This window comes from Chelonia mydas, chromosome 4 (genome assembly GCF_015237465.2).
Source record: "Chelonia mydas isolate rCheMyd1 chromosome 4, rCheMyd1.pri.v2, whole genome shotgun sequence".
Taxonomy (NCBI): domain Eukaryota; kingdom Metazoa; phylum Chordata; order Testudines; family Cheloniidae; genus Chelonia; species Chelonia mydas.
The window spans coordinates 32202505-32224527 of NC_057852.1; the positions used below are offsets into that span (position 1 = coordinate 32202505).

The window sequence follows — 22023 nt, forward strand, 5'->3', positions numbered from 1 at the left end:
ATCTGGTTTAAAGTACTTGCCTCACAAACATGAATTTAAAACAAATATGCTGCCGTATGTACATAGTCAAACCACTATACTCTAAATAAAGATATTCTTAGTAAATACTGCCCCCTAGCAACATCTGGGAAGAATAACTGCATGCTAGGACTGGCTAAAACTATCACCGCAGTGATTTTCAACCTTTTTCCACTGGAGCTCAAACTGCAATGGGTTTGCAGACTGGTGGGTCTCCCTGTATCTTCCCTTCACATGAGTATTGCTCAATATTTTAAAGAAAATTTACACAGTACTCAATAAGAGCAATATTTGAACTTCATAGACACTAAGTCACATGAAAAAACAGATCAGCTGAACTTCCACATCATTGTAAAAACAATGAATCAAAATACATACTTTCATTACAACTGTAAAAGTACATCTATCTGAGAAACAGCCTGAGATCATGAGTTGCAGTCCCATAATTATCGATGTTTAATAGATAAGGTTGAGTTTAGTTGTACACATAAAAGCAGCGATACAACCACTTTTTTTAAATCTATGAAGAATATGGCCTATCCTCCCCAAAATTAATGCAATCATCATTTGAATGCACAACGAGTTTTCTGAGAATTTACAAAAAGTAGATTTACCCATTAGGTATACATTTTGAGAAGGAAATTTCCAGACAAAAACTTTGTTAAGATAGAGTTAAGGTTGAGAGTATCTATTACTACTTAGGAGTAAAATATATTACAGGATAATCATCATCATCTACAAAACAATCCAAGTCTGAAGATAATTGGTACAGTATTTTTATTAATTGGCAAGGCAATTCTTAAAAGAGAAAACTTAATTACTGTAACTGCCAACACATGTGATATACATTTCTTTAAGTAAGCGGCAAATTTATAAACTGAACAAACGTATCTACTACACATATTTAGTGTGATTTTCATACACTCACAACTTTGGTAAATTTAAACATTTTTCCTCACAAACCAAATACAGGAACATATGAATTGCCATACTAGCTCAGACCCAAGGTCCATTAACTCTCTGTACCCTGTCTCTACTCCAGATGCTACAGAAAGCATAAGAATCCTAAAGGGGACAAATGTGAGATAGTCTGCCTCCCACATCAGGTCTCCTCCTCCTAGTCAGAGACTGGCTTAAACCCTGAAGCATCAGGTTTAATGTCCCTTCCAAGGTTTTTATAATTGTGACAACCCTGCATATTCCTGATAGCCATATAAATGTTGAGTCCTTTTCTGAATCTTGGTAAGTTTTTGGCCTCACTGACTTCTTGTGAAGAAGTGGAAGCCAAGAACAGAGAATTAAAAATTACTTGCCCCAGGTTACTGAGCAATATTGTGGCAGAATGGCAGGACTAAAACTCAAATTTTATATCTCCTATTTCAGTGCCCTATCCAGATACTGGTAATGAAGGCCCTGAAACGCCAAACACTTTAGCACATGCTTAATTTCAATTTCTATAGCACTTGTAAGTGCTTAAATGAACTATTCATATGCTTAAAGTTAAGCACATGTATAAATGTTTGAAGGACTGGGGACAGAGTACCCATAAGCGGGCAAGATAAATGTAAAGGATTAAACCTAATTCCATCCATCCCCATCTCTCATCCCAAATATGTAGAACACAAAACAATTGCTTTCCTATTAAATGAAAATTAAAAACCAGCCGTCAAACACTCATGACTGAACAAGCGCGTGCTTGCAAGAGAGAAAAGTATATTTCAGTAAGGACAATTTAATTCAGGCTTCCAAATGTAGTTACAAACAAACAGGAAAATAAAAAGAACGAAAAATATGTTGGCAACAGTGTTCTTTTAACTCTAGTTAGATAAAGCCTTATTACAGATACCTCCTGCATATCACTGAATCCAATTTGAGGTCTGTCTACAACAGCAGCATTACCAAGATGATATTAAGTAACTGCAGCCAGACCTTGTCATCTCTGTTAATGGCCAGCTGACAACTGTGTCTAGCTTCTATTATTTGCAGTTGAAAGCTATTCAGAATAATTTATGGATACAGTTTCCCTTATAGTAACGTGGCTCATTTCCTTGTTTCTCTTCCCTTAAAAATGGACGGATTTTGATGTTAGAATTATTTAGTAAAATACTGAACAGATGTTATAAAACATTATATAAGTTCATACTCCACAACAGTGAAAAAGAAAAAAAACCCTGTAAAATTCACCTTACGGATATCTCCATTTACATGTAAATCACATAGCCACTGCAATATATTTAAACCAGGCACCACATCAGCTAACAATATTCACAACTATTCAAGCTTCAGCAGCGTTCAATATTCTGAGAGCTACATGACCCAAAGTAAATGGAAGGGTGCCAGGAAACACAATCCTTCCTGCAGTGGGAGCCTGCCTTTCAATGATGAAAGATTAATCAGGGTTTACTTTGATAGGATTAGTACTCAGGCACGAAACTCTGGTTCGGATCTCATTACTGAAGTGCATATCCTTCACCTTGATGGATCTGGGCTGTCTTGCTACAGGTGCAAAAACACCCCTCTCTCTTACTAATCTAAAAGGCAGAACCCAGAACAGAAATATTTTGATGTGACAGGTGATTTAGGAAGAATGACTCCTCTTAGGAGGTGTAGCTAGCCTTTAGAACAGTCGGGGATTGCCAATACATTTATTTGTATGATGCAAATACTTTTTAAAAAAATTTATAGTTGTACATCCTAATTGGTATATATTTTGGATTCTCTATTCTACTCCCTTCATTTGTCACCTATCTTAGGCTTTTGGGTCTCTGGGACAGAGTATGCCTGTGCATCTGTATAGCAACCAGCATAGTGGATTCTTGATACTGATTAGGACTCCTGGCTACTACCATAATACAAATAATTAAAAATATGTACAAATAAATGGTTTGTTTATTCATATCTCATCTACAATTTGTCTGAGGGCCCATAAGAGGCCCATGATTGGAGTCATTGTCTGAGGAGCTCCGCAGATGATTTTCTGCAGTGGGTCCACGTAGGATGGTATGAATGGCAATGATAAGGATAGGCAAAGGGATGGGTCAGGGAACGTACATATGTACACGTTCTATGTTGCTATTCCAATTCACATGCTGAATTAATGGCCACAGTATGTTTGGATGGCTATGCTGTAGTCCTGTGCCCCAGCCCCATGTTGGGAGCTTGCATTTTGCTTTTTCAAAGTCCTGTGCATTTCATCTACATAAAACCCTGATTTCACCGGCTTTATATAGATGAATAGATTTCTTCCCCCCTTGACACTAGCCTGAAGTGATGCATATGGCCTAGTAAGGTCTTTTCTACACCGAAGTAAGTTTAACCCATCCGTGTGTAACCCACTACATTAGCCGGTCTCTTCAGCTGACTGGACGTATTACGTTAGTTTTTAAGTGTCGCTATATCCTGTCTGAAGTTGGATCATTTATAAACAACCCTATTTATCACCCTGAAACACTGTTATCAAAAAGAAAAAAAACTGTACAACAGACTTAATTTATGCTTTCCTGGCAAAAGCTTCATTTGTGGCCACAAACCTGATAATTACATGCATAAGTATCCTTTAAATATGAAACTCCTGATCACTTCATGAGTATACACAAATTCATACAGACGTTGTGTATGAAAAAATCAGTTCTGCAAATTTGGCCCTGTAACAGCAGGCAATTTCTGCAAAAGCACTGATTTACCTTTAAAATTTTTGAAGGAACATAGTTTTTTAATAAAATGATAATCATGACTGTTCAGAAAATATATTCCTGAACCAAACACCCTATATTTCCCCTCTTTCCACTGAACCTGTATTCCCCTCTTCCATGGTGATGATTCCCTCCTTTCTCCCCGCCCACACTGATTATTACATGTACTGTCATAAAGCTTGCCACGTATTTTTAATGACTGTTCTTTTTATAACCTGACCAGACTTTTTGAAGAGTGCCGCCCATATCAGTTAACAATGCTTCTCTTTCGAGTCTTCAGCGTGTCACCTCAGTACAGGCTTAAGGTATATCTACAATACAGAGACTATGTCACCAGAGCTATGCAGGCATAATCCTGTAGTGTTGACGTAGCCTAGTTTGATGGAAATGGTTTTTCCATTAGTGTAGGAAAACTACTTCCCTGGAATGAAAACATTTTGCTACCAACATAGCTGTGTCTACAGTGAGGATTAGGTGAGCATTATGATGTCGATCAGGGGTGTGATTTTTGATATTGATATTTTTCTTTTAAGAATGAAGTTGAACAACAACAAAAAGTTTAACTATCTCATCATAAGTGAGGCTACGATTTTGACACGGAGGTCGCAGAAGTTATGGAATCCGTGACTTCCAAAGAGCTCCATGACTTCAGCCCCAGCAGCTGGGAGCTGCATGGTCCCGCCGCCTCCCGCAGCAACAGGGAGCCACCTGAGACAACGGCCCCCAAGCCCCCGGCCGCCGAAGGCAGGGGAGTACCCTAGCAGCTCCACTGCTGCCGCAGCAGGGGACACTGGCAGCTCCTCCCCGATAGGGTGTGGACAGGGGAACCCTGCAGCTCTAAGCCCCCTTGAGCTCCCAGCCACTCCGCATCTGCCCAGTCCTTTCCCACTTTATCATGGATAATTTTAGTAAAAGTCATGGACAGGTCACGGGCTAATGTGAATTTTTCTATCTTGCCCACGACCTGTTCATGACTTTTACTACAAATATCCATGACAAAATTTTAGCCTTAATCATAAGCCCTTCGAGAAGTGCCACCCACCAGGATCAACGGGTAGGGTCCAGCAGTGAAAGGGAAGCAGTCCCAGTAGCAAGGGAGGGAGACACTCGCCAAGGGACAGTAAATAGCTCCTACCCTGGGAATCTCCAGCACCCATTGGCCAGCTGTGGGAGAGGTGTGCTGATTAGCCAGCACTCCCCAGGTCCCAGGGTTTAGCCCAAGGCAGGGACCATATGGAGCATCTTTTGGCTCGGTTCAAGCAGACCATTCTACCCACACAAAATAGGAATGGAAACCTGGCCTGACAGATGCTGTGGGACTATCCCATTGCCTGTTCAGGGGGTCATGAAGGAATTTTTTCTCCCATGGGACAACTGGCGGAGGACCATGAAGATTTTTGCCTTCCTTGTAGCACCTGCAAGCCACAGTGGGTTGTAAGTAGGAACTCACTTAGGCCTGATCTACACTGGGGGGAGAAGGGGTGTCGATCTAAGTTACGCAACTTCAGCTATGTGAATAACGTAGCTAAGTCAATGTACTTAGACCTACTCACTGTGGTGTCTTCACTGCGGTGAGTCGACTGCTGCTGCTCCCCCATTGACTCTGCCTGCGCCTCTCGCGGCAGTGGAGTACAGGAGTCAACGGGAGAGCACTCGGGGGTCCATTTATCGTGTCTAGATTAAATGCAATAAATCGACCCCCACTGGATTGATCGCTGCCTGCCGATCTGAGGGGTAGTACAGACATATCCTTAGTTCCTACTGAGGTTCTGGGGTGGAGTTGTTTATTTGCTGCAATTTGTGGCCAGTTTCCAGTGTAGTTAAAAGAATAAAAATGAACAGTTCCCAGGAGGTAAAAGACCTGGGATTTTGGTGGTGAGCTTTGGGCTCATGTGATAGGGTGAGACCTTGTGGCCTTCACTGTCTGAGGTCCCCACCCTGCTGCACCCTCTGTCCCCCTCTTGGGAGGGCTGAGTATTGGGGGGTTGGGTGAGGACAGCCTACCTCATATTATGGTAAGGAGACCTGTAATCCTGGTGCCAGCTACCGGTTATATGGTAAGGAGTCTTGTAGCCCTCTCCCCTGCTGCCCACTTGAGCTAAGTAAATGCCTAGTATAAGAGATTATGAGTGATGTCAGGTAGTGCCCCTCCCTTGTGTTGAAATTTAATAAAAGCTGTGGCCTGCCACTTAATTATATGCATGTCTCTGTCCTCATTTTGCCACTGTGTCCAGATCAAACTTCCAGTGACAGAGGTAAAGTTCTTCTGTAGGCAACTTTCACTGTGTCAGCAACAATCTAGAAACACCCTATTAGAATTACCCTCTCTTCCTTTTTTCTTCTCTTTACCTTTATTATACAGCATTTACAAGAACCCTTAGCACTTACATCTGGAATAAAGCCAATTTCATTGAGATGGTTACTCAGCTCTGGGTCATGGAATGCAATCATCTGGGAGAACACTGTCAGGTATTCTGAAATGACAACAATGTTTAAGATCATTGCCAAAAAAAAAGAGAACACACAACTGCACACTTAACTCACACACAAGGAATACATGTGCTTGGAACAGTATTAATTATGAAGCTTGCACTTTTCTTTATACATACAACACCATTTTAACTATTATATTATCCATTAGGACAAATATATTTTTTAAAATCCATTTAAAGTTTTTTCTCCTCTCCCTGTTTATACCATGTGCATCTTCAACAGTACACAGCTTCTATCTTCTTTACACTTATGCTTGGTCTAAAACACTAGGAACTTATGCTGGTATAACTATGTCGCTCAGGAGTATGGAAAATCCATACCCCTGAGCAATGTAGTTATATCGACCTAGCCCCCAATGTAGACAGGACCAGCTTCTCCTGTCGACACAGCTACCATCCTTTGAGGAGATGGAGTATCTACGCCAACAGGAGAAGCTCTCCCATCGGTGTAAGAAGCATCTTCACTAAGCGCTACAACGGTGCAGTGCTGTACATGTAGATAAGTCCTTAGGGCTTTCCATACTTCCTTTTCCACTCAGATACAGCTAAAACAAATCATTGGTGCTCATAGCCTGATGTGTTACACACTTGCAAATTACACAATTTAAAAAATAGCAAATATTTCAGCATGAATATGAACTAGGCCTTGGGCATATCACACTGATTAAAGTAAATTAGAACAAGGTTCTTCCAGTAATTTCCAGGAACTGACATGCACTGAAAACTACAAAGATATCACCACACTGAACGTATTTGCTACTAAATGAACTTGTTTACTTCATTATGTGGATTGAAGTGTTAAGTCTCTCCTCCCTTTATTAACACCTATCTTCTTTATTTTCCTTTCTGGGGAGGGAAAAGAATTATTACAGGACAGATTTAATAATATATCCCCAGTTCTACACATCAAGCTGAAAGGGACAGTTTAACTCAATCGCCTCAATCATCATTCACATTTAATTTCGGAGAAGACAAAATGGAAACTCATCCCCGAAAGGCTTCTCTCCCCTTCCTCCCCCTTACACACAATTTCATTTGCCTTCTATCTGCAAGTGGAGCCTTTCTTAGGCTCAGAATCAAGAATCAACCTTGCAATTTCATGACAGGTTGCATTTCCCTTTCACAAAGTTCTCAAATTTCCAAACAGTGCTGCTGCCTGACACTGCATAACCCTGCCCCAATGGCAGAGATTTCCAGGCCCCTCCATCAAAGACTCTGCTAAGGCAGCATCTTCATGTCATAGCCAGGCACCCTTTAATAAAAGCTTCTGAAGTGAACGGTCAGTAAGTGCTGCTACAGTGCCTTAGGAAGTCCCCTAACTGCCCCTCCTTAATTTGCAAACATTCCATGTACAAACATCAGCATCAGAGCTTGTCTTTTGTCTTGAGTTATCTTAATTTAGGGTGACCAGATAGCAAGTGTGAAAAATCGGGGGGGGGGGGGAGGGGGAAGGGAGAGGGGAAATAGGTGCCTATACAAGAAAAAACTTGATCTGCACAATGGATCAGCAGCACAGAATGACTGGATTAGCAATATAGGGCTTGATTTCACTGACCAAAAAACTGTGTGTTTTACCCGAGGATAAATAATGCGCATCAGCTATCCCACTGTAAAACATAGTGAACACAAGGCACTTTGGTTTTACTGTGAAATAAACTAGATGAGGTTAATCACAGGCTGGAGGGGTGGGGGGTGGAGGCATAATGCTGACCTCACCAATCTATCTCGCCATGAATACTACAAGTGCCCCATCTCCACTTAGGATTTTGCAACAAGATAACAATCACATGTTTGCTGGCCATAACATCACACCTTTTTAAGCAGTGAAAACTAAGACAGCGTAGCTGCATCCTCACTGCATTACTAGCTCCAGTATCACTCAAGTTTTAACTCACATATTCTGATAGAACAGCTAGCTAAAGTTTAAAGTACCACTTAATTCGAGCTAGAGATTTTTATGCATCAACAGGAGTCATGTTAGGGGCAACACTCAAGTTATACCTTGAGCTAATACTGCAGTGAAGACAAGCCCCCAATCTCCTTGTATGCATGTATTATCCACATAAGCTGATTGGACAAGCCAGGCTTAATTTAGCTTTTCCCACATTCAGTGCTGACACATTTGAGTTAATAAAATACCCAGCAACCACAGGTAAGGTACAGGGCTTTTCTACACTTACAGCACTGCAGTGGCAAAGCTGCACGCTCTGCATTGCTGTATCGCTTAGCGAAGACGCTACCTATGTCGACGGGAGAGCTTCTCCCCATCGACATAGCTCTGTCTACACCAGGGGTTAGGTTGGTATAATAATGTCACTCAGGGATGTAGATAGCGTAGTTATACTGTGATAAACTGGTAGTGCAGACCAAGCCATATAAAGCCAGTAATCACATACAGTCATATGCGTGCTGATGAAAACAGATTCACAATTAACTTCCCTAAAGCACATTTCCTTTTAAACAAGAAATTCGTGCCTATGGTGGTTCTGCACAGATATACTATAGTTTGTTAAATATCGTTTTTATTTGTATAGCCAGACTCATAAAATATAATTATTGCATGGTATTATATGATTAATGAAGGGTCTATTGAAGACACACAATCCTTCATGAAAACACATTATTTAGGTCCTGCCAAACACTGTTGGCTGGAATTTTATTATATGAATTATTCTTTCGCATAATTTGATATTCTATAGCTATAAACCTTTAATTGCTCTTACATCTTACTTCATATGGGGAAATGTATCTGATAAATCTGACAAACTGTGCTTTAACTGCTTAGGGCAGGCTCAGAAATGAGATATGCTGAACCTTTCTGCGCTGGGAAAGATTTTTATTCCATTAAGTGGTGAGGTGCTAAAATTGCAGTGATGTAATCAGACATGATCCATCCTGCCTTGTTCTTCACAGTGTCTCCAGAGAATAGGAAAAAGCTCAGCACACCAAACTAAACAAAACCATCACAAAACCTTCCTTTAAAACTATATTAATAAGTTGATATTGAACACCAACAGCTAGAAATCAAATCTGAACACACCAACAGTCCAGCTAGTCTAATATCCCCATACCAGATGCTGCAGTGCAAGATGTAAAGACCACATCATACATTTACTTGAGCAATATCATACCATGTGCCTAAACCCATCTGGTAATTTTTTCAGGTCTGGACACATGAAGATCAATAACTCTCATTGTATCCTAGTTAGCAACACTACAAATGATATTCTTCTACATATCACTGTCTCAACCTTTAAAAAAAAAATCTCACTAAGCTACACTGGCCTTAAAAAACCCTAAAGCAGTTAATTCCACAGGCAAATTATTTATTGTATAAAATAACAGTTTATTTTATTCTTTAAAAATATGCTCCTTTAGTTTCATCAGGTGCCCCTTTGCCTTTATATTATGATAGAGTGCAAACAGGAAATCTCCTGACTGACCTTCTCCACGTCATTCATTATGTCATATGTCTGGGTCACACCTCCACTCTCACTTATCTCCATACCAAACTATGCAGTCCTAATCTTTTAGTCTCTCCTCATATTACTGCCTACCCCGAATCTTAATGTCCAATCATTTTGCTGACCTTCTGAGAACTTTCCCATATCTTTTTGGAGATGAGGGGAGGAAATAAATGCTTCTCCTCAGTAGAAGACATACAGGGAAAGTATTGTAATAACGTTTATTTGTGGATTATAAGTGCACGTGGTGCATTTCAGCAAGATGTATTATTTGTTAAATAGGTACAAATCGTCATAACCAATGAAAAAAAGTGAGAAGCTATGCATCATGATTATTAACATCTACCTTTTTAGCATTAATTTTCCATCTCTCTCTCTTTCTCCCCTCTGCTTAAAAAAAAAAAAAAAAAAAAAGCGCGCAAGAGACTTCAAAAGTATTTTCCTGTATGCTCTAACTAAAGTTTCTGAAGAATAATCTTTTGTTCCTTTTCATACAGCTGCCAACTTGACTCCCAAGACAAAAAACATTGTTAGGTCAACAGAGACAATGCCCTAACCAAGCTATTAAGACACACTTCTGACTCATGAATCTCACAAACAGCACGAGGTGTTAAATCATTCAAATTAGAATAATGCTTGTTAGAATTGCTGTCAACGGCGCATTTGATGGCTAGTGATGTGGGAAAGGATGACAAGGACATCAGAGTGTGGATTGAAGTAAAGATCCTCTATGTTTTTAAATTTGTTATTCAGATAGGATGGCTTCTTCTCTGGGAGGCTTCCTAATCCTCCCAAATTTCTTCTCCACTTTGTCTCCATATTAAAAGGAGCTGACAGCCCACTCCTCCTCCTATTTACTTATAGGGCTGTTGAGGCCAAGAAATAACAACCAGGAGCTATGGAGCAGTTTCCTTAGGAAGACTTGTCCTCAGATCAGTCATACAACTGATCTACCAACTGGTTTATGTTGAAATGTTACATCCACATAGTTTAGTTCTCTCAGGAGTGTGAAACCTTGACAGATATAGGCTATGGTTACACTACAGCTTAAGTCGACACAAGTTACGTCATTCAGGGGTATGAATTAGCTATTTATTAATTTATGCCAATTTAAGCGCCAGTGTGCATGGTGCTATGCCAGCAGGAGAGCTTTTCCTGCTGACACAGCTACCACTGCTCACGGGCACTGAAGTAATTAAACCGACAGGAGAGCTCTCTCCTGTCGGTGTAGAGTGGCTATACTAGATTGACACTAGATGCAAGTTAATAAATGGCTAATAAATGGCTGTAAGCTCTCTAGTGTAGCTATAGCCATAGTTAAGCCAAAATAACCTCTGGAGTAGACAGGACTAGGTACACCCAAGAATTCTTCCATACACCTGGGCCACCACCTTTCAGGAAGGTGGATTACCTACAGTGAGGGGATGATCCCTCCGTCGTAGCAAGTGTCTTCCCTGAAATGCTGCAGCTGTGCCACTGTAGTGCTTTAAGTATAGGCATAGGGCACTCCCGTCAAACTCTTGACCCTCTACTAAAGTAAATGTATTCTCTAAACACCCACTGATATCTGCTGCTCCTCTCACCTTCTGTTCTGAAGCAGAATGGCAGTCTGCAATAAAGTGGCTTTGGATTGCCTCAATGATAGACCACCATGATACGAAGTGCAGAGAGAGTCTTTTTAGCATTCTTATTTCATTACATTGATTGGTTCCTGCTTAAAACTGCTTCAGAGAGCAGCAAGTGTTTTTTTTGCTGCTGCTGCTTGTTGGTTAGTTTTTCATCTTCACACACTTCCCTACTTATTTTTGTTTTGGTTTTGCCGTTGTTCCTTCGATTACTACCCTGGTCTCCTAATAAGCTACTTGAAGATATAAGTGGGTATTTCTATAATACTGAAAGGGTATGCTTCTACTTCTGTCAATTAAAAAGCCACTGAAGAAAAAACAAAATTTACTTGAAAACACAGCATTAATAACTACTCCATAAACTCTCTTATTAGAAGAAAAGGGAAAACAAACATCAACCTACCTTGAATGACATGAGAATTATCCTTCAAAAAGAAGTTATACAGGTACTTGGGAATAAAAGCAGACATGCAGGCATATGCAAGAGCTAAAAGAGAATTAGGACAAGACAACATTAGCTAGGAAGGTAGAGTCTGCAAAAAACATCTTTACACGGAAAACATTCATTACTAAAGAAGTGTTTATACCTGATTTGTTATCAGTCTGTGCACATGGTAACTAACTGTGTAAAATGCATGAAAAACAACACTTTTCCTTTTAAAAAATTATTTTAAAGGTACTCAAGAAATATTCTATTGCTACTGATTATGCAATGAACAATCCAAATAAATTCAGTTTTACCATGTATTAGTTTTGAGGCAAAGTACAAAAATTTGGGACTTCCAGATCAGTAGTGTTCCCATATCAATTATTGTAATATAGGCATTAACCTTGTCCAAGTTCCAAAACTTGAGTGACCACATCTGTCTACCTAAAGTCTGCTTGCAGTTACAATGGAATTTTTTAGAAAGAATTCTTTAGGAATGAAGGATAATCTTGTGGCTTTTGCGCTAAACTGAAACTCAAGAGATCAGAGATCAATTACACATTCCGCCACAGACTTCTTGACACGGGACAAGACATTTCTTCTCAGTGACTCAGTTGCCTCACATTTTTTCCTACCTCTTCTAATTATATTTTGATTGTTAGACTGTTTCTATTATATAGAAATTCTTAGTCCACCCTCACCACCATAGTACCTGGGTGCCTTCCAAAAGGCGCAATAAGTGATGTGACTAACATCTGCCCTGTGTGATTTGGTCTCCCTCGCTCTCTCCCTAGTACCTACAGCATCTAGCAAAATGGGATTCTGATCTAGGTTGTGGTCTCAAGCCTTACTAGAACACAAACAACTGCTAAAACAAATCTTTACTTCCAACCCTACACTGTTTATTTTTACTATGCACTGATAAAAGTTGCTCTTGATTGGTTTATGATGTCCTAACAATGGCAAAGAAATGACAAAGTATGTGTAACTGTACCGCTGTCTGCAAATGACAGGAAAGTTACAACTTCTAAACTAGTAGAATATGAGAGACAGACAGCTTTGGAATGCTGCGGTGATATAAGAATCCAGGGGCTGGGATGGTCCACTAAGCCCATCAAGATTGTGAACCACCAAGACAAAGGGTAGATATATCCTGTCAATAGATGGAGCAATCACAACCCCTCTCAATTCCTCTCTCCCAACAAATCTTTGTTTTGCCTGGACTGAGACTAAACTATCTGGTTTTCATGTAGGATCTTACTTGAGCTAGGGACTTGGAAAGCTAGAATCAAGAAAGTAGAAACGAGGCTCCACTACGGAACATTCACAGAAAAAGAGGCATATGTATATTATGGAAGTGCTGCTGGCAGGTCTACAGGTAAAAACAAATTTTGTACCTGAAGTAGGGATTCAACCACTTTGTTACCTGAAGAATACAGTGTATTATCCCCCAAATTTCAGCACTTACTCTTTCAGTAAGAAAAGAGACAGTTACCTACCTGTACAGTAACTGTTGTTCAAGATATGGGTGCAGACATGTATTCCACTTAGGCGTATGTGACCCCGTGCACCAAAGTCAGAGAACTTTGCCTAGCAGTACCATAGGGGTGGTGAGAACACCTTCTGACCCCTTCTCCCTGCCCTTTCCTGGCTAATTAAGAGCTAAACCCCAAACCCCCTCAGTTCCTTCACACAGAACATCAGAGTTGAAACTTTGATTCAGAGGGGAGGAAAGGAGGGCCATGGAATACCCGCCTGCACCTGCATTTCAAAGAACAACAGTTACCTGACAGGTAGGTCTTTTCTTCTTCAAGATGTTGCAGACGTGTATTCCACTCAGATGACTCTCAAGCAGTACCACAACGAGGTGACGTGCGGAGTTAACTGAACTAATAACTGCCTTCCCAAAATTTACATCTGATCTAGATGCAGTTGTAATAGCATAACGCTTGGTAAAAGTATGCATGGAAGACCAAGTCTACAAATGTACAATATCAAAAAGTCACTGAAAAATGCATTTGATTTCGCAAAGGCCTTTGTCAAATGAGCTCTTAAGCCAGAGGTGGGAAAACTATGAGCCGGGTGCTGAATCCGGCCCTTAGGACGTTTTAATCTGTCCCTCAAGCTTCCGCTAGGGACCAGGGTCCAGGGCCTTCCCTGCTCCAGCCGGGAAGTGGGGTCAGAGGCTTGCCCCGTTCCGCGCGGCTCCTAGAAACAGCGGCATGTCCCCACTCTGGCTCCTACACATAGGGGCAGCCAGGGGGCTCCGCATGCTGCCCCCACTGCAAGCACTGCCTCCGCAGTTCCCATTGGCTGGGAACTGTGATCAATGGGAGATGCAGGGGCGGCACCCTGCAGATGGGGCAGCGCACAGAGCTGCCTGGCCACGCCTCCATGTAGGAACCGGAGAGGTACATTCCGCTGCTTCCGGGAGCTGCTTGAGGTAAGCGCCACCCAGAGCCTGCACACCTGACCCCCACTCGCACCCCGACCCCCTCCCACGCCCCAGCCCTGATCCCCATCCCACCCTCCAAATCCCTCAGTCCCAGCCCAGAGCACCCTCCTGCACCCCCAACCCCACCCAAAGCCCACACCTCCAGCCAGAGTTACACCCCCGTGCACTCCAACCTCCTGCCCCAGCCTGGAGCACCCTCCTGCACCCTGAACTCCTCATTTCTGGCCTCACCCCGGAGCCCTCACCCCCCCACACACACCTCAACCCCCAATTTCATGAGCATTCATGGCCCACCATACAATTTCCATACTCAGATGTGGCCCTCGGGTCAAAAAGTTTGCCCACCTGTGTCTTAACCTCTGTGGAGGCCAATTCTGAGTTGTCCCGCTGTAATACAGGATGTTATCCACCCAGAAATTGTTTGCAGGGAGACCACTTGACCCTTCATTTGAGCCACAAAGGAAACAAAAAGATGAGTGTGACAAGCTGCTGGAGATACCCAGAGCTGTGAGACACAGTTATTCCTCTCAGCCTCAGGAAGTGGTGGGAGCTTTGCTGCAGTTAAGCTATGCCAGCTCCCTGACACACCTTTGTCTTTGTCTTGCCAGCAAACCGCGCAGGGCTCTCCAAGCCCCAACCTTACCTAGTAGGTAACAGTCAGCTCTCCAGCACCTGAGTTCCTCAGAGATGTCTCTGCAATGCACAGCCCTATCACTGTCCATACACAGCAGATTTTAAGTTTGGTGCTCCTTTAAACAAACAAACAGCTGCTTGACTGGAGTTAACAACCACTTCAAGTCAATCAAAGCACTGGTTTGGTTTAGATAAAAAGTAAAACAGGTTTATTCAATCAAAAAGAGATTTTAAGTGAGTTCACGTTATAAGAGATAAAGATAGAAAAGGTTACAAACAAACAAAATGACTAGCTTAACAAGTATAGTCTTTGTTCAAGCTCATTTCCTTGCCAATCTTCCTTTTCCAGCAATGGCTGAGTAGCTCTTACCTAGGATGCCCACAAAGCCTAAGGCGCTGGTTTTACTGGTCTCTTCGAGTGGAGCATAATTTAGGGGTTCACCACTCCTCTCTTTGCAATCCAGTAATCTTTTGAAAATCCTCTCTCTGTCAAAGTTGATTGCCCCTGCTTCAACAGGCAGGAAGAGTTCCTGGTAGTGCAATCTCCAATCCCCCATTGAGACTGTTAAGTGATCAGTTTTTCTCCACTTGCTTTCCTGATAGCTTTGTTTGCATGGCATGCAAATATGCTTTTCTTTGTCTTTGGTCACAACTTGCTCAATTACTGGATTTCTTTGTCTTGAAAAAAACCATTTAATGCCTGGTTTAAACATATTTTAGCTACTGTATAATCCTTTGTAGGTTGAATGTACAAACATCACACAACCATATTAACGAGCAGTGAATTATTGGTTTTCCAATGACATATTACATGACACCTTATAGATATAATAGTGAGTTGGGGTACACTGAGCTGGTCAAGCCAGCTGAAACTCACTGCTAGATACAAATAAGTCTCTTACATTGTGGCACAGAGATGCTCTTAGGGACACACTGAGATGATGAAAGAAATGACTTTGTTCTTTCCAAGTCAAATGCCAAGCATCACCTCATATCCAAGGAATGAAGATGCTGCATCTGCATTTGAATGAGGCTTGGGAAAAAATTTGCCAACTTAACATGAAATTGTGAAACACCTTTAGACAAAAACTTAGGATGAGGCCTGAAGGGTATTCAGAAGGTTGACCATTAGGGCCTGCAGCTCACTAACTCTTCTTACAGAAGTTGTGGCCACAAGAATGCTGCCTTTTGGCACAGGAGAGAGAGAAAACAAGTTGCCAAGGGCTCCAATAGAGGACCCATAAGGACAGTCAATTCAGTGTTAAGGTCCCGCTGAGGAATCATTTCCTTTACTGGAGGAAAGAAATGAATGATTCCTCTCAAAATCTGACTACCACGGAGTTCAAGATAACAGATTTCCTTTGGACCAGAGGCTGAAACACCAAAATTGCCATTAAGTGGACTCTCAACGAACTGATAGACAGACCAGAGGACTGAGGGAATAACAGGTACTCCAAAATGTCCGGAATGCAGGCCTGCATTGGTTGAATTCCCCAGGCCACGGATCAAATAGAAAAACATTTCCACTTACTCAAATATGTAGCTGCAGTAGATAGCTTTCTACTAATAAGTAGAACCTGTTGAACAGCTCTGGAACAGTGCTCCTCTGCTATCTAGCAACACAGCATCCATGCTGTGAGGTGCAAGCTGCTTAGCGCTGGATGCGAAATCTGACCATGGCCCTGTGTCAGTAGATAGAGACAACAAGGAAGAGGAATAGGCAGATGAACAGAAGGATTGAGGAGGTCAGAAAACCAACACTGTTTCAGCCAAGTTGGTACAACAAGAATCAGTCTGGCATGATCCATCTTCAGCTTGAGGATGACCTGAGGAATGACTGGGATTGGGGGAGAAGCATATATCGGAGCATATTCCCAATTCAGATGAAATGTGTTGGCTGAGACTCACTCAAAAGCAAAGTTGTTGGCACTTCTTGTTGTCCTTTTGTTGCAAACAGGTCAAGAACAAGAATGCCCCCTTATCCAAAGACAGACCTCAGCACACTACTCTTCAGAGACTACTGGTGATTCTGGGACAAAGTCCTGCCAAGACAATCGGCCAAGTAATTCTGGGACCCTAGTAAATGAGTAGCTATTGGGAATGATATTCTCTTTGATGCAGAACTGCCCGAACTTTATCACATCTGGACAAAGCTGGCTAGAGTGGGCTACTCCCTGCCTGTTCACATAATGTATCATGGTGGTGTTGCTGATGAGTATATGAATCACTCTGCCTTTTATCTGCACTTGAAATACCCTACACACACTGTAAATGGCTTGACATTCCAGGATGCTGATATGAAAAAATGGTTACTAACATTTCGTAACTGTTGTTCTTTGAGATGTGTTGCTCATGTCAATTCCACAACCCACCCTTCTACCCCTCTGTCAGAGATAACCCGCAAGAAGAAACAGAGGGTGCGTGGCCAGCGACGCTCCCACCAGAGGGCAGTAAAACTGGTCTGATGGGTAGAACTGAGGAAAAAAATCTCTGGCGAGGTGTGTGCGCACCACATGCACTGTTGTCAGAACTTTTTTTCTTGGTGGCATCCGTCAGACTGGTTTTACTGCCCTCTGGTGCCACGCGCTTTCTTGTGGGTTAACTCTGACACAGGGGTAGGAAGGTGGGTTGTGGAATTGACATGTGCAACGCATCTCAAAGTACAACAGTTAGAAAATGTTAATAACCATTTTTTCTTCTTTGAGTGTTTTCTCATGTCCATTCCATGGGTGACTCACAAGCAGTATCCTAGAAGGTGGGCTCAGAGATCACGGACATGCTGACTGCAACACTAGTCTCCCAAAACTGGCGTTATCTCGGGCCTGTTAGGTGATGGCATAGTGAGATGCAAAGGTATGCACCAACGACCAGGTTGCGACCCTGCAGATGTCCTGGATTGGGACCTGCACAAGAAATGCTGCTGACGGAGCCTGGGCTCTTGGGGAGTGGTTAAGATGGCTGGAAGCAGGACATTTGCCTGTTTGTAGCAAGCCCGAATACAGGTGGTTATCCAGGACATGATCCTCTCGGCTGACACATAGCCCTCTCATTCTTTCTGCTACTGCTACAAAGAATTGCATGGATTTGTGGAAGGGGTTAGTCCTCTCGATATAGAAGGCAAGGGTATGCCTGACATCCAATGAGTGAAGCCGCTGTTCCTCAGAGTTCTTGTGAGGCATTGGGAAGAAGACTGGCAGGAAAATTGCCTGGTTGCTATGGAATTGTGACACCACCTTTGGCAGGAAGGCCAGGGAGGGGGGCAGTTGGACCTTGTCCTTGAAGGACACCATGTAAGGTGGTTCTGACATAAGGGCCTTGATTTCAGAGACCCTTCTAGCCGAAGTGATCACCACCAAGAAAGCAACCTTCCAAAAGAGAAGCAGCAGGGGGCACGATGCTAGTGTTTCAAAGCTGGAACCCAAGCTTTAAATGGAGGAAGTAGTCCAAGACAGACTGAAGGGAAGAACAAGTTGGAGGAGGGGGGGGAAAGAGGGGAGAGAGAGAGACAGAGAGATAGATAGATCATTGAGATGCATATCGAAAAGCGCTTCCACTTGGCCAGGTAGGTAGCCCTTGTGCATGGTTTTCTACTACCTAGCAAGAGCTACCTAACCTGTTTCGAACAGGCCTGTTCTTCTGGGTTCAGTCATGTAGCATTCATGCAGTTAGGTGCAGGGAGACAAGATTCGGGTGAAGCAGTCAGCCGTGGTCTTGTGAGATTGGGTCCGGTCGGAGTGGGAGCAAGAGTTGGATTGCTATCGACAGATCCAGGAGCATGCCGAACCAGAGTTGACATGGCCATGCTAGGGCTATAAGAATAATTCTCACCTTGTCCTGCTTGACTTTTAGGAAGACGTTGTGAACCAGAGGGATTGGTGGAATAGCATGAAACAGGCAACCTGTCCATGGAAGCAGAAAGGCCTTAGAGAGGGATTCCGGGCTGTGCATACATAGTGAGCAAAACTGATGGCATTTCCTGTTCTGCTTGGTCGCAAACAGGTCTACCTGGGGAGACGCCCACAATTGGAAGATGAATCTGGTGACCTCCAGGTGAAGGGAACACTTGTGATGAGAGGAAACGGATCTGCTGAGATGATCCACCATTACATTCCGGGCTACTTGCTTGATGGTAGTGAAGGATGGGCTGGCTGGCTAAAACTGGATTCAGAAAGCCTCCTTCTCTGTGAAATATGTTCCTTCCTGCTGCCTAACAGGGAAGGATGAATGTCCAAAAAAGAGATGTGAGCAATATTACTGCAGTTGCTCTTGCCCTCCGTAATGACATCTCTTTGTGGCTAGGGTACAAACCCCAACGAACGTAAACTAAGTCCTCTATGCTCAGACAGAGTTCTGTAACCATGAGGCCCTTCTTATAGTCACAGCTGATGCCATAATTCTGGAGAAAGTGTCTGACGTGATCAGAGCCAAATGCAACAGCGTTTTGGCCACCCCGTGGCCCCCTGCAATAAATGCATTAAACTCTTCTTTGGAGGATTTCATTAACTCATCTGCAAATATGGACATAGTATCCCAATGGACAAAGTCATATTTAGATAACAGCGCCTGCTGATTTGCAATACACATCTATAATGATGAAATAGAGTAAATTGTTCTCCCCATCAAGTCCAGCCTCTTAGACTCTTTGTCCTTAGGCGTGGACTTGTATCTCCCCAGCTGTAATCTGTTATTCACTGCTGTCACAAAGAGAGTTTGGGAATGGATGGGAATACAAACACTCAAAGCCCTTCATAGGGACATACCACCATTTCTCAGAATGCTTTGTGGTAAGTGGGATATTCTAAGTTTCATATAATCGGTAGAGCCATCTTCCCTGGAGCTAAGGACTGGAGAATATCTAGCAATTTATGCATATTCTCCTGCACAAACTCAGCCTGAATACACAAGGCAGAAGCCATAGGCTTCAGGAGGTCCTGGCATGACATCTTCAGGGACAGGAGAAGAGTCCGGTACCATGGAGTCAAGCAGTGAGGAAGAAGAAGGGAGCAGGATGAATGGAGGTTCCTGAGGGAGAACTTTGTTCCTGTATGATAGGATCAGGCTGGAGCAGCTCAGGAGGAATGACTGTGTCTGAAATAGAGGTGGCTCGGGAAGACAGACTGCAGCCAGGATTGATGACCTTGCCCCAGAATGGGTCAAAGAACGGGATCTTGCAGACTGAGGAATGTCCCAAAAATTCCAAGAAGGCCAATGGGAATAAGGGTAAGACATTAGTAGTCACTAGGTACTAGACCAGGAGTGTCTACCCCTGCTGCAGGAAAGGTGCAGATCTTAGTACCAATAGTGAACTGAGGATGGTCTTAAGGACTTCCAAGAGCATTGCTTGCAAGGTGAGGGAGAGGAAGAAGATGACTCTGAACTTGATCTTGATATGCGCCTGACGTCACACAATGGTAGCAGAAGAACCACCCCTAACGGAGCAAGCAAATGACCAGCCTTGTCCAAAAACCATTATAGAGATAGTATTGATATGGAGGATGGACGAGCAGTTGACGCCTTCAGTACTGAAAGAAGCATCGCACTTCCACTCAGTACCAGAGCAAACTATAGTGCAGGAGCAGAGACTGGTACCAATCCCCAAAACACTGTCAGTGCCAAGTGTCAGTCTGCACTACTGGACCCATGAGTGCTTAAAAGGAGGATGACCTCAAGTCTGCACCGAGATTTACATGTTGTAGAACATGTTGCTGATGAATGAGACAACTCTGTGACCAAACCAGACGGCACCAAGGACACAGCAGAAAAAGCAGCGGCAGCCATGGCAGGTGAATGCTCTTGGATTATTGGGGAATCAGGAACAGAGAGGCAGAGCAAGTCAGATGCCACCTGGTATGCCAATGGCATAGAGACAGTTATTGCTGACACCAGTGCCATCAGTAGACGCCCCATGGTCAGGACCAGAGTTGATGGTACGGTATCCAGCTGATCTTGGCATGGTACTGGGGTGCAGTTACACAGCCTAGCTCTATCTTTGTCCCCGAGGAATCACAGTGCCGGTCAGCACTCCTCTTAGAAGACGAAGAGGAATATCCCTGAGTCCTGCTATGGCCTCAGTCCATTTTAGGGGACCGCTTCCTTGGAGAATAAGAGGAAGGAGAATGATTCATCTTCCTAATCGGGGAAAAGTGACCTCAAATCTGGAGCAACATCTTGGGTTGGTTCCGAAGGGTTCTGTGGCACTGGACAAAGTGACGAGTGCTGAAATGGGCCTCGTGGCCTGCTCCATGAGGTGCTGCTTAACAAGCCCCTCACCACTTGCATTCTCTTATTTAAATGACTTGCAGAGAGAGCACCTTTCATTAATGTGTCCCTCTCCCAGGCACAGTAAGCACACATGATGGGCAATATTTAAAGCCTGGTGAGGGCATCCCACCAGGCTAAAGGCTGCTGCTAACGAAAAACCTAAGGTGGTACTACTAAGCTGCTAACTAACTATGTACAGAAAACTCCAAAAATACTGGACAGAAAGAAAGTTGACGTAAATACCACACAGAATGCTCCGAATCAAACACGGGACATGAAAAGGAACTGAGGGGAGTCCGAGTGGCACCAACCTTAAATAGCCAGGGGAAAGACAAACCAGAAGGCACAAGAGGCAGCCCTATGAGTACTACTAGACAAAGTTTTCTGACTTTGGTGCACTGAGCGTGCACACACTTGAGTGGAATACACATCTGCAACCACTCGAAGAAGAATAAACGTTCTCAGTATCTGCAAGTGAATCTGGAAATTAGTTTGCGAGTTAAAATGATTTAAAAATAAATCCTTCAGGAAAATTTAGCACTGGGCAACAGACCATTTGTTCCAAATGATTTTAGCTTCAAACTTCCCTTGTAGTTAAAACTCACTGAAATCTTGTTTATACCTGTTTGTGATATATAATGTGGTATACATAGCACGTGTGTACATACTGTATGTGTGGGCACACGAGGCGGATGGAGATATGGTTTTATTCTAGAGAGAAGGTACTCACCTTCATTGTTAAAATTCAAGTACAGAAATGGTGCACAAAGCGAATCAAGACCTGAGGGAAGAAAAAAATGCAAAGAAACTATGAAAAGCTTCTCTTTCACTATCATAACACATAAGATAAATGCATTCATTTATCAGAGAGACTTACATATTTAAGATGGATTAAGACACCTGTAATGTTACCCTTAATGTACTACACAGAGAAAAAATATGAAAGCTGCAGGCAA

General features: G+C 42.8%; 1 protein-coding gene across 10 annotated transcripts in view; it reads right to left on the minus strand.

The window, feature by feature from the left end:
- Positions 1–22023, minus strand: part of TBCK (TBC1 domain containing kinase) — a 181165-nt gene that overhangs the window by 84554 nt on the left and 74588 nt on the right. For all 10 annotated transcript variants that reach the window (XM_043545291.1, XM_007054394.4, XM_043545292.1 and 7 more), the window contains 3 exons: positions 21798–21848; positions 11695–11778; positions 6099–6184 (listed from right to left, as the gene is read on the minus strand). In XM_043545291.1, the coding sequence (XP_043401226.1) occupies positions 6099–6184; positions 11695–11778; positions 21798–21848 (221 nt within the window). The remainder of the gene's footprint in view (positions 1–6098; positions 6185–11694; positions 11779–21797; positions 21849–22023) is intronic.